General features: G+C 41.8%; 1 protein-coding gene across 1 annotated transcript in view; it reads right to left on the reverse strand.

Moving 5' to 3' along the window:
* ADAMTS2 (ADAM metallopeptidase with thrombospondin type 1 motif 2) overlaps positions 1-13,716 on the reverse strand; it is a 190,419-nt gene that overhangs the window by 13,367 nt on the left and 163,336 nt on the right. Inside the window, exons 11-18 of the mRNA XM_068959888.1 lie at positions 13,170-13,315; positions 11,370-11,545; positions 7,402-7,535; positions 6,452-6,575; positions 5,749-5,829; positions 4,150-4,313; positions 2,789-2,948; positions 1,971-2,103 (exon numbers count right to left, since the gene is read on the reverse strand). Of these exons, the coding sequence (XP_068815989.1) occupies positions 1,971-2,103; positions 2,789-2,948; positions 4,150-4,313; positions 5,749-5,829; positions 6,452-6,575; positions 7,402-7,535; positions 11,370-11,545; positions 13,170-13,315 (1,118 nt within the window). The remainder of the gene's footprint in view (positions 1-1,970; positions 2,104-2,788; positions 2,949-4,149; positions 4,314-5,748; positions 5,830-6,451; positions 6,576-7,401; positions 7,536-11,369; positions 11,546-13,169; positions 13,316-13,716) is intronic.

The raw sequence follows: 13,716 nt of genomic DNA on the forward strand, positions 1-13,716 counted from the left end.
AGCCTTGCAGAACTAATATTTTAGCTGAGGGACTGAGTTACCGTTTTAAAATATCATGTTATGACACCAGATCCAACTTGACAGGGTTTTTTCCCCATAACAGCATCCGGTAGAATATTTCTTCAACTTTAATATTATGTATGTAATCCATGGCCTGGATCCCCGGCCATGCGAGGCAGCATCTGGCTGAAGCACCAGCAAACACCCAGCTACGCTGCTGGGGCTGTCTGGGCTGAGCTCAGGTGAATGACGGTCCCCAGCATCATCAAGGCTTGGTTTTGTGGGAGGCAAAGTTGCACTGAAAATCTGAATTCTTAATCAATTTGGACCCGGGAAAATGTTACCTACGGTTTGCAATGTGACATAGGTGAAAACTTTTCCTGATCATCAAAACTACCTCAAGCTGCAAGGACAGGCAAGGACAAGAGGAAATTTATGAAGACACTGAAAACTTGGCTATAATCATGTAAGTGGAGATATATAGCAGTCTATAAATATTTACAGAGTGCAGAGACCTGCAAGAAAAAAGTATTGTTTAATGTAAACAGGATTCATGGGCTAAATTTAAACAAAAAAATATATAGTCTGAAGAAATATCCTGAGTTCGTAGTGATTCTCCTAAAGTACTCATAGAAATCCAGTTCCTAGACACATTCAAGAAATAGCACAGGCACAAGAAAATGCAAGTTAAGCAAGAAGAGTGGCAATTTCATACAACTGTGTCTTTGTAACCTATTGAAATTACACAGCCGCAGAGGAAGGCGAGAGCTGTGGAGCCCGAAGCCACGGTTTCTAAGGCAATCTCTGAGACAAAAGGTGTTTTTTCCATTAACTGTGAAGAAGCAGCACGTTAGTGTTGTTCTGGGTGTTTCAAAGCTTCATGAAATCCCTAAAATAATTGTCTATCCTATGAACAAGGGATCTGAACAATGCTCAGATATCATTCGGTGGAAACAGAGAAAACTGAAAATTCAGGAATCCAAGCGCAATTTAGGATCCTACTGAGTCTTTGTGGCCCCTGGGTCCATTTACGTTTGTAGCTGAAAGCAGAAAACAGTCCTTTCCAGAGAGTCAGAGATATGATCATTAAGTCATTACTTCAGTGCCAATAAATAAATGTTAAACCCTGACCCAGGCCAAGTTTATGGGGCACAGTTTCTTGACATTTCTCTCCTTCAAATCTTTTTTGAAAGGAGGTTAGGAAATACTGTGTGGTATTTTCTACTTATTTGCTTGGTCTCCATAGATAAAAGCTGAGCTCAACCTATTCCTTTCTTCTTGCAGCAGCAACAGGGGGAACAGGCGTATCCTGCGTATGACGGGGTTAATCCGCCGCCAGGCAAAGAAGTAGCCGTAAAATGTGAATAAAAATGTCTGCAACAATTGACTACGTATAACAAAGATGTAGGTACCATAGGCTTAGCACGCTGTACGAGGACAGCCACAGGAATCAAACCGGCCAAATAATTTTTCCTGTGTTTACATCTCCAAAGATATGCCATGAACTCTAGGACAGTTTGGATTTGAAAGGATGTATGTATGACATTGGTCTTCTTATGCAGCACTCTGCACATTTGTTCTTACGTGGTTAATTGACACTGGGCAAAATCGACCGGTATAAATTGAATTTATGTCTATTTTTTACTACCTCAAGATGGGCTGAACACAAATGCTTGGATCCAGAAAGCACTTCTTTTCAATTCCAACTTATGTCAGAAGTAATAGGAACCAGCAGACCCTGGAATAGTATTTCTACAAGCAGCATGTAACTAGTAGCAACACATCCACACGTTACTGGGTTTCTAATGACGTACAGAGGTACTTAAGAGCCCTAAGTTCAGGCAGCGGCCATGTATCAAGGCGGAAAAGCAGAGTTTAAGCTTAAGTCACCTTCTTTCAGCTGACCAGCGCTAGCTGGGTAACGCTGATCGCAGCTGCCCGAGAGCAAAGCCGGTGGCAGTAATGCTTACATGGGCTGGGAGCACTCCTGAAGGTTGCACACCCTGCGAATGGGCTTCGGCTTTTGAATCAACTCGCAGTAACTCCGATGAACCATCTTGTGGTCTGCCTTCCTCCGGCAGCCGTATTTTGTGAATTGATAGCCTGCAGAAAGAAACTCCTCTTATTTTCAGGCCAGAGAGGTCTTACATAGGGCTCAGGTTTCAAACTGCGCATGCACTGTTGAAGGTCACAGCCGGAACTGCAGGTGAACACGCTACAAAAAGACCTGTAAATTGCACTGAACGGACACTTAACGTCGATTCACCACCCAGAACTGTTCACTACAGGCCATAAGCAAAAAAACAGCAACCGCTAAGATTTCGAAAATGTTCTGTAAATCTGCACAGCCACATCAAGGGGGCGAAAGCCTGCCTGTCACTCTGGTGAACAGCAGCAAGGTGCATCAGGGTGTACAGGTGGCCCCTAAAACAGGGGCCTTCACATAGCAAGGTCCATATCACAGGTTGCAAAAGATTTAGTAAGGACCTGCCCCAGCTGTGCCTTGATGCGGACTTTCTTGTATTTCAGAGGCCCTTGTCCAAATCTTGCACATTTGTACAAGTTTTCAGTTTCATAAACATAAATCGGAAATGAGTCATACCAGATCTGTCCCAAGAGCCATTTTAGTCAGAATTTTAACTCCATATGTTATTTACTTATCTTTTTTTTTTTAACTTAAATAAAACCCTCCTACACTCCTGGTCTCACTAATGTCCTGTGGCACATGATGCTCACTTTTTCAGTTTTCCCTTAATCAATTTTAAATGCATTGCTCTTCTGTTTTTACCTCCTCCACAAGGTTTTGAACACTGGGACCATTTTTTCAGAGCCCATTCATACGATACCGAGTCCTCTTCCAAAACATTATTGTTATCTACATTCAAAGAATCTTCATGGATCATGTACTTGTAAGTCAAAGATATCTTGGCACCACCGTGAGGAATCACCTAGAAAGCAAAACAGACATAGGGAAAAAAAGATTTGAAAGACTGATATCAGAAGTTATGTGAGATGACGTGAAATAGCAATCATCACGGCTCAGATTAAAAAAACATCCCCGGAGGGATTTAAATCTTTTAGTTGCACTCAAAACATTTTTTTTTCCCTGCTGAAAAAGTATCTCTAGCCTTGTGACACAGTTTCTAAACTCAATATTAAGAAAGACTGTTGTTGATTTAGACTGATTTTTCTTGCCAGCATTGGACTGACTTCACAATACTAAATTTTTTCCATATCCCATCATAAAGGAAGGAAATGTTATACTAAAATGATAATGGGTAGTTCCACTGAAAGAAAGCAAATTCAAATGTACAGATTAACTGGAAGAGGTGAAGAGAATGTCTTTTATCTCTGGTAAAACACAAATATTCTTGTGATAATCCTGGGAATTCTATGAAACTTGTTACTTAATCAAGATATAAAAATAAACTATTCAGAAAGAGTTTTTGTGATCATGCTGCAGTAAGACACATGCAAGAAAACATAACTCAGTGTCATAAATTATAAGATATTGGTCCTTTGAAAACATAATTTTTATTCCTCCTTTGATTTTCAGCCGTTGTAGATCAATAGATTAAAGCTGCTTGCGGAGGGATTCGGAATCATTCTAGCCCTCCTTGTTCTACTCTATCATTTGCTGTTAGCAATGAAAAATTAATATAGTTGGAAGGATTTTTGAACTGTGTAACTGGCTGTGCCCTTAACAGCATGAGCCTGGAAGCAAAAGGATCTGGTATGTGACTTTGCAGGAAACAGGATTTCCAAAACATGGAAGGCAACAGGAGTTATTAAATCTATCTGATATGAACCATTTTGACCTTTTTTTTTTTTTTTTTTTTTTTTTACTAATGTTCACATCTCAGCTGGGATAAGTAGGTTGCAGAGTCTTTACACAGTGACCATATGCTACACCATCCGCAGAAAACGATCAGGAAAGTTGGCTGCTCAACTCATAACCCTGAGTTATAACAATTCTTGTACACAGCAATGAATTAGGAGAAAGGAATTAAAATACATGTTCGATTGTCCTATACTTGAAGTAGATGTCTTCTTGTAATTCACAAGAGGAATCTAAAATACATTACAGCGCATGATGACTCTGTAACCCTGATGCTCTGTTCCACAGAAGATGGTTTTCATTTGACTTACCAGAATAACTATGCCATTACGCAAAGGCCCCATGGTCTGCACGGTTTCTCTATCGTCGTCATTCCGATATTCCCACTCCACACCCATGTCAATAAATACTTTAGAGTCTGGCACGTAGTTGTCTTCACTTAAAATGAATTTTCCCGTTTCACGATTTTTAATTGCTAGAAACAACATAAGAAACGTGAACACAAGAGGTTCGCTTCCCTGTCCCAGTCGCAGAAGGCAGGAAAGGCCAAACCCAGCGGCGTGCCTTTACCCTCTGTTCCCTCATGGGGTTGGAAAGACTCTTTCAGGTGTTTCACTGAACCGCCAGCACTTTCTTGCTTGGCTCCACAGACATCAATTGTTCTTTTTTTTTTTTTCCTTCTTTTGCATAGCCTGCCTTGCCACAGAAATGAGGCCAGCGCGGCTGCATTATGTGACCGTGTGCGTCTCTCCGTCAGCTCCCAGCTAACAACTGCTGAGTCCACTGGCCAATCCCGATGCAATCTGCTCGGGGGACCCTTACTGCTCCTGCGAGAGAGGGGCTACGGGGCCAGGCCAGTCAGGTCCCCGCATGGGAGAGAGAGGGGGGCTGCAAATCATATTCGTTCTTCTGCTCGGGGAAATCCTGCCACAGCCCTACTTAAACGGCTGCTGCTTTGCAGAGCCGTGCCATTCTGCACACTGCATGATTCACGGGGTCAGCTGTCATTGACGTCCCATCCTTTACTAGGGGAGAGTTCAGCCACCTTTGTACTGCGACACAGTTTTCTCCTGAGGTGGAAACTTGCCCTCAAAACGAGAAGAGGCGGGGACAGGTTATTATTTATCACCAGGTTTTAACTCCCTTCCCTCTCCAGGTGCTCACTGAGCACCCTACTGCCCTCAGCACTCACCTTGAGGGAGAGGTGGCTGCACATTTCCCTTGCGTGTTGCTTACCCCACTCCAAAAACGAGCCTTGGCTGAATCTGAGAGCCATCCCTCTCCTGATCGATACGGGAAGGCTGCACCGAACAGCAACAGGGAAGCGTTCGCTGATGAGACGTTTGAATGACTCACGATAGAATTAGTGGGCCATTTGCTGTGAATCTACTCCCAATTACCAACAGCCTACTAGATACCGCTTCTCATTGATTACCTGGCATTACGAGGAGCAGATTTCAATTACTTCCTAAGCTGTGTGTGATTGATTGGACAGCCTCGCCTCAGTATTATTAGCAACGGGGCAGAACCTGAAACGGCGTCAATGCTCCCACCGCTCTCTGGATGTCGCTGGGAGAGGACTGAGTATGGGAAGCACATTGTGAGAGACGCACGGGAAGATAACGCAAACGTCGCTGCACCTCGTAATGTAATTCAGCACCTCTTCCAGCAGCTTTCACACATGCACATGCCAATCCTGGGATAGCCTTACTATGACACCAAGGAATACGGCACAGGGAAATCAAATTGCCGAACAAGTTCCCTAATTTAACCCACTTAAAGGAGGTATGCGGTGTGGGAGGATAACGGATAAACAAATGCACAAACACACTGTGAGGCTCCAGAGACAAAAATGAACAGCAGAAAAAAATATTCTGACTGAATTTTTTTCCTACTTGTTACATACTTACCGAGATTATGGCTGGTGGCATCTGTTTCCTGTATAAGTAAGTGTCTTGCACCAACAGGAATTTCAAACATCTTAACGTGCCCTTTATTGCAGTATTTAAAAAGATAGTAACTGGTTAGTATGCCACAAACAGGAAGAGTCTGTCTTAGGTTTTTAAATAGACTTTATTTTCTAAAACCAGAGTATATGAAAGCAAGCTGAACCTAATCCAGCATCATTCTCAACCATGTCTCTGTGCCAGGTGATGGAAAGCAACAGGGACAAAGGGCTCTGAGTCAAAAGAAAAACAGCTTAAATGTCATCCACAAACTGACTTCGTTTCAGACTAAAATGGCTCATTACTAAGTGCTTCGAGTGCCATACTGCAGACCCCCGTAGAGACCATGCAAACTCGGGTCTGACACTGAGAGACAACAAAATTCCAGTGACTCGCACTGAGCAGCTCAGCAACCTCAGCCACACAAATCAGTGCCTAGCTCTCCACCAGGGACCACTGCGAGCTCTCCTCCATGTGCAGGCAGGCCCTGATTTCAGCAGACATACTTGATTACTGGACAAAAATCTTACTTTCACACTTTTAAGCTCTAGAGATGTCTTAATTATTTGTGATTGCTCTGATACTTTTCATGAAAATGAAGACATCAGAAGAGATCAAAAAAAAATACCCTGAATTCCCCAGGACAAAACACACTGAATGCACTGACCTTGTTTCTTTGGTACTCTTGAAAATGTTCCTTTCACCACCTTGCAGTGGGAATTATCTCCTCCACAAACACCACACTTATCTTCCTGCTTTGTGGAACCTATGACCCTATCGCATCCAACTTTCTGTGCACAAAAGAGAAAAACAGTCATTCTTACCTATCCAAGCTTCAACTCAAATGAGCCTTCAACTCAGATATCAAAACCCAGATTTCTGCATTAGCAAAAAAAAAAAAAAAGTAGTATTTTCCTGGAAGAGCAGCATCTAAATAGATTTTAATACTTTTATTTCCGGTTCCTATAATAACTGCCAATTAGGCGACTGTATTTTGATGTTATGCTTCAAAGTGGTCCTCATACTGAAGGAAAGCAGCAGTGTTAAGGAAAAGCTCATAAGCCTGGGCTTATCTTAAAGCAGATGCTTAAATTCCAGGAGAATCAGAGCATCTCTGAGAGGTTCAGAACCTTCACAAGTGCTTTGCTGAATCAGAGCATCTCATTCTGTTGAAAGATGACCTGCGGTAGATCCCAGCTTAGAGGAACTGCCATTGATTTTTTAAAAATAGCTTGATCGAATATGGAGAAAATGCACACCAGCTGTAACTTAACACCACTTTCCTTGAAAGCTGCTGCATGTTCATATTTCATTGTACATTCCACCCCCCGCTAAACCCTACGGACAAAAAGCTTTCACTGAAAGCTAATTGCAATAGTTCATTTTAAAATATTGCGTTAAGAATTACTCGTGTAGGTAGATGCTGCTGGAATCGAGTCACATGAGAGCAACTGTGAACATCACACATAATATTATGACAATAATCCTAATGAAATCTCAAAATGCCCAAAGTGTTATTATACTGACTTAAATATTCATTCTTGGAGAGAAACACTCCAGCTACCATTTTAATTGTTTCCACAATACTAACAAGCCATCAAAACTTATGACACTTACCAAGCAGTCTCCCCGCACGCAGACGCTGTAAGGGTCTTTGTAGGAGCAGCGGGTCCCATCATGTACCATCCTTTTCATATATACAACATCACCTGTTTCTTTGGATTCACAATACAGGTGACACCTTTCTTTAGCTGGAAAATAAAATGACACGAATTCTGTGTGCTCAGCTCTTACAGTTTGTTTGCTGACTCTGCGAGCAGCACTTTAAATGGAAACAGTATTAACTCTCTCCTCTTTCTGTCATACCTCACAGAGCATAACACAGTACCCACTAAATCATCGATGATTATCCCCTTTCAAAGGTTATATGATCATTCTGGAAACTGCTGAAGCAGAAAGCACCCAAGGGTCATCATTAGGAGACAGTCTTGGTGAACAGCCGATCATTTACTCCCATTGGGGCCCCCACTTCATCCCATGTTGGATTAAGTAATCTGGCTGAGGTTTTGGCAGTCTGATACTTGACTGCCTCTGGGAGACAGAGGTTTCTGCATCAATTTCTCTCACATTACACTTGAGTCTGAAAAAGCAAAAATAATTTTGCATATAAGAGCAGCTGTTCTACATTCTAAGTGAAACTGGCTTTGAAAAAGTCTTCAGAGACAACTGGGCCACATCGTTTCCTCCTAAATAAGAAAGTAATTCTCCCTCACTGTTGTACTTGTATTTATGATGGCTTAAATCATTAAACAAGATGAGACATCAAAGAGACTCAGAAAAACTTATTTTCTACTGCTAACACATGTGTAAACAGCCAGACAAGTGTACCTCTTTCTCCTAACCTGTTCCAAGGAGCAAAGAACAAATCATAAAGCTGAAAGGACTAATTACGGGTTGCACAACATTGCCTTCCACCACTGTATTTCACTTTACCCACACCTCTTGCTTTCCCCAGCCCCATAATTAGATTCACTATCCTTCCCTTGTCCGTGAACAGCAGATGGCCTTTCTGTTAGATAGAACAAATAAAGATCCTGCAATTTTAACATGATTAAAATTTAGGGCATTTTTCCCACCATTTAAAAAAATAAAGATCTTTCCGTTTTAGTAGTTCAAGTAAAATAAATCTTCACAGGCCCTTTGCATTCTTCCTTCCACACAGTTCCAAGGCCTCTGCCCTCTTTTAATAAAGTTCTCGTTATTGCTGCTGATGTCTTCATGGCCACTGGGTATTGGTACATGAGAGACCTTTGCTTCCGCTGCTAAACAATGTAGATATGTCACGCCAAAAATGTAGTGTCTGGACCATTAGAGCAGGTACCTTACTTTTCTTGTGCAGATTCTTAATAAAGAAGTATTAAGGTCACAATAATCACAGGCCCAATGGATTTGTACATACTAAAAACATTAGATTATGCACAGGACCCCTCTGTACAAGGGCTTTATTTTAGAGAGACAGTTTCCTTCCCATTGCTCCATGAGAACAGCAAATTTGCAATTTCCATTAAATTGTTAATTGCAAAGTATTATTTTCTTTCTGTTCCCTGGTGCCTGGCATAGCGGGGGGCAGGGAGCATGGAAGCGAGCAATCTGCCTGTCCGTTCCCTGCTCCCTTATCCGCTTCCTTCTCATTTTTCTGAGGACAGCAGCCAACAGCCAATGTCACACTCCACGCTGCCGTGGCAGATGTGGCACAGGGCTGCGAGCCCAGCAGAGGCTGGGAGAGGGGATGTTGGGGGCTCTGGAGAGGCCACGGTGCCGCGTAGCACCTGGGTGCACCCCAGCTGTGCTCAAGCACACACCGGGCTGCACCCTAGCTCCGTGGCACCTCTTTGGACACGCGACAAAGTGCCCCCCTCCCCGTCCCCAGCACAGGCACAATGTGTCAGAGGTGCGCCGAAGACAGACGATGTGTCCAGCTGAGCTGCATGTCAACTGTATGGATTTACGTCACCTTGAGCCATTACTGTATTATCTGCACAAAATAAGTCATTGATGTGCCTTACCTTTACAAAAGGCATCTTTAAATATATCAGACTTCTAATATAAACCTCCCTCTGGCCTTATCTTCACACAAAAGCTGCTCCCTTTAATAACGTCACATAGGTAAATGTAGCTCTCACAAGGGTGGCTGTGGTTTATACCACAGTTACATAGAAAACCAGCAGGGTCCAGTGATCAGTAATCAGGCATCAGTGAATTGATATATGACCCAAAATAGAAAAATATCCCATTAGTTTCAATGGTCGTTGTAGCAGACTATTCCAAATGCTAAACCAGAAGCAAAGGCCTGTGGGCCACAGTGTTCTTTCCCTCTCCTTGGGCCAGGAAAGCTACTTCATTAAATGAAGCCATGAAGCTGTATCTGCTCCTCTGAAAGTCTCAGATTGCACAAGATGCAATGAAAAGAATAAAGCAAGCCTGAGAACTGTGCAGGAAAAAATTCAGACAAATTAATTACAAGGAATTTGCCATTGACTTCTGGTGGAGTTTCCTCTCACTGGAATGCAACACGATTCACCCAAAGTGAACCTTCCTCTCCCTGAGAACTGAGCCTGGCTGAGGACAGCTTGGTACCTACTACCTGCCCTTTGCCATGCCAACCCTGACCTGGAGGACCCATCCCTCAAATTAAGTGATTAGATTTAACAACGGCGAGCAGCCCCCACTGCTTCTCATCCAAGATCACTGCCATCTGTCTTGTTCGTTTGTTAAAAGCTCTCCTTAGCACTTTTGCAACACAACACGGCAATTGCATGGCAACAGTCTTCGCGTCCCAAATCAATTAGCTGTACTTTTGTTGACAGTTAAAGCAGAGAAGTTAAGAACGAAATAAGCATTTTTGTTCTAAGAGGTCATTTCTGCCAAGATGTCCAGAACATCAGAATGACCATGCTGGTTGAGACCCAACACCCGTTCAACCCAATATCCTGTTTGTAACAGTGCCCAAGAGTGTTTGCAGAAGGATCTAAAATAGAACAAACACTGTGCTACTTTTCCTACTATAGTTTCTAAATTCCTTGTAAAATGCAACTCAGGGACTTCCTAAGTCATGGCTATATACTGTTGCTTAATAGCTCTGGATGGATTACAGACCTTTCAAGAATTTCTCTAAATCACTTTTTAAACTTCTGGCATCTAAAGCATCCTGTGGCAATGAATTCCAGTTTAATTATATGCTATGTGGAAAAGTACTTCCTTTCATTTGTTTTAAATCTGCCACCTGAAAATGTTATTTGATGTTCCCAGGCTTGTATTATGAAAAACAGTGAATAAATTGTTCCTTATTCAGTTTCTTCATGCTACTCACATTTCTGTAACTCTCTCTCTTTTTAATCTAAATCACTACTTTTCCAAGCTGAAAAGGCCTAATCTAGCCATACTCTCCTGTTTATCCTTGTCTGGTTGGGCCTTTTTATTATTATTACCCTGCATAATTTTGTATTCAGAGCAAATTTTGTCACCTTACTGTTCGCACCCTTTCCCAGATCACTGCTAAACACTCTCAACAGCACTCATCCCAGCACAGCTCCTCGCAGGACATAGACATCTCCCAGTGAGACTATTCCCTTTTATCCCATGATAACTCAGTTTAAGAGCATTGCTCCAAAGCTCCAAAGCAAGCTCCAAAGCTTTTTGAGAATCCAGGTATACTATATGAATTGGATCACTCATATGCAGATACTCGCAGATCCTTTCAAAGAACTCTAATAGATGTGAGGTATGATTTCACTAAAAGTAGTTTGACCCTGCCTTGTATAATTTTCACACATTATCTACTGATTTTATTTTTCATAACGTTTTCTATTAGTCTCCCAGTATGACAGTGGGACATACCGGTCTGCAGTCCTCTAGTCCCCTCCTTATGCACATTTACTCTTTGGTGCATGCTAATAAAGTAAACTTGGCTTATGGTGCCCATGGCCATATGATACATAACTAGCACTCAGCTCCAAACCCCAGAGCTCCCAGGCTGGAACTAACCTCACCAAAACATACTTAAGACAGGAGGAGGGACTACTCACCATCAATGTGTTCATAGGGGAGCCAGTGGTGCTTTGTGTTCTGATATTCAAAGTAAGGATCCCACTGACTGCACTGCTCCTCTCTGAAATCTTCAAAGTCCTTAGGACAATCTTGAGTGTTGCAAAGCTGAAACTCATAGCTTGGCCCCACGCACGTGCGGCCTCCGTTGGCTGGACTGTAGAGAAGAAGGAAAGCGATAGTTAGATATGAATCAAGCATTTATTACATCCTTTCACGCATAATTTAAATCCCAGTCAGGCACTAGACGAAGCCAGTTGTGCATTTCTGGAACTTCCGTCCCACATTTTATCGGGACTCGATCTAGTCTAATGACTGCTTTGATATTTGTTTTCTGTTGAAACAGATAGTCTGGGAGGCGTTTTGGAAAGGTTTCTCAGTCTTTACTATACATCACTACAGCCTGGGTAAAATACGAGATCGTTTTAAAAACCTGCTGCTACTGTCTAGCTCTCACGCAGCGATTTCTGCAAGCAGAGCCTCAAAGCACTTGATACAGGCAGGAAAAGCCATTTTCTGGGTATAGACCAGGAAAGAAAAGCACAAGCAGATGAAGTGACTCATTCATATTGACCCCTTAAGCCAGTAGCAAATCCAGAAATAGAGCACAGATTAGTGCTCTCTCCTCCAGACACAAGTGCATTCCAAGCTGGCACTATGTTATATCTGGCAACACAGAGCTCAAGAGTCATATCTGGGTTTGCAGAGTCATAGCTGGGTTTGCACCTTCTTCCGGAAAACACAGAAAACATTTTAAATAGTACATTAGGACTTTCTTGCACGAAAACAGATTTTACAACTAACATGGAGTCCACAGCTATAAAGGTCACTTTCATGTTGCCAATGCAATAAAAGGCTGAAATTGGAATGGGTACATTTTTCTTGACAGAACAGCTTTCCATCAGAAAATGAAGCCTCACCAAAACAATTTTTTATCATCTATAAGATGATTTTCAAAACTAAAGTCAAATTCAATCACTTTATCAGCAAAAAGTGAGAAAGTCAATGTTAAAAATTCTGTCTGTTTGGTAAAAGCATTTCATTCTGACTATTGTTTCAGTTCCTGCTGTTATAATCTTGACATTTTATGATGTAGCAATAAGATAAGAAAGCAATAATTATATATTTAATAACCGTTTGTGCACACCAATCTCTATGAGGTATATTACTGTTCCAGCATTACTGAAATTAAATCACTCTGTATTATCTAAACAAATCATTTATATATTATCAAAGCAAAACAATTCAATATTATTAAAATTAAAATTGTGAAAGGTTTTGATCTCTGGAACTTTGTTCCAACTTGGAACGCAAACCGTTTGAAAATGTGAGTATATCCTGTCTTCTAAGACACTAGTTGAAATATCCAAAAAGGTAATTAAATGAAAATCAGAAAAAATTATACGAATTTTTTTTAATTGCAACAAATCATTGCCATTATTTCATACTCACCTGGTACAATAAGAGATATATAGAGGACCCTAAGATTTCTCTTATGCTTTATGCAATAATGTAATAGCACTTTCAAGATCCTTGCAATGGCATAACCAGCCTAATGGATGGATAAACTGAGAAATAAAAATGATTCACGACTTGCGAAGAGCCAAAAGTAGAAATTCTGACAGCTTATACTACAGGTCAGATTTCACAAGCACCACCTATCTCCTTTAGCATCCTTTACTGCACTAGTACTTATTGTACTGCTAATTAGTAAGGTAGCAACAATTCATGCAATTCATTCGCTCTGCATTAGATAAGCACCTGGGCGTACATAAACTTACTGTGGATTGTCACACTGCCGCGTCCTGTACTTCACCCCTGTGCCGCAGGTGCGAGAACAAGAGCCAAACTTACTCCATGCTCCCCAGTGTCCATCCTGTTTCAAAATATCTGGTGTTAACCAGATGCAGTGACCTTTGAAGCAATGCTAAAAGAGAAAATTGGACAGATGACAACATGATTAGATGATTAAATTATACCACATGAGAAGCTGCGCTACAATACATTTCAACTGCAGGCACAATTTCTGGATTTTTTTCACCTCTCCAGAGGAAAGCAGAGGAACAAACCACCATGAACTGTCAAACTGTGCCCATGATCTCAAACTCAGTCAGACTGAGTTTGACTTACACACTAAGTATGCACCCATACGCTTGCTGGAGTTAAGCCTCCCAGGTTCATTACACTGGAAGTGGCAGAAGCCCGAATCTTGGAGGGTACTGGTAAATTCTCCCGCTGCCATTGCACGCAGCCAGTTCATGCGGCAACAGCAGGGTCTCTTCTGCAGCACACTCCTTCCCAGTTCTTCCTACAGCTCTGCAAACATAT

This window comes from Struthio camelus, chromosome 13 (genome assembly GCF_040807025.1).
Source record: "Struthio camelus isolate bStrCam1 chromosome 13, bStrCam1.hap1, whole genome shotgun sequence".
NCBI classification, from domain to species: Eukaryota; Metazoa; Chordata; class Aves; order Struthioniformes; family Struthionidae; genus Struthio; species Struthio camelus.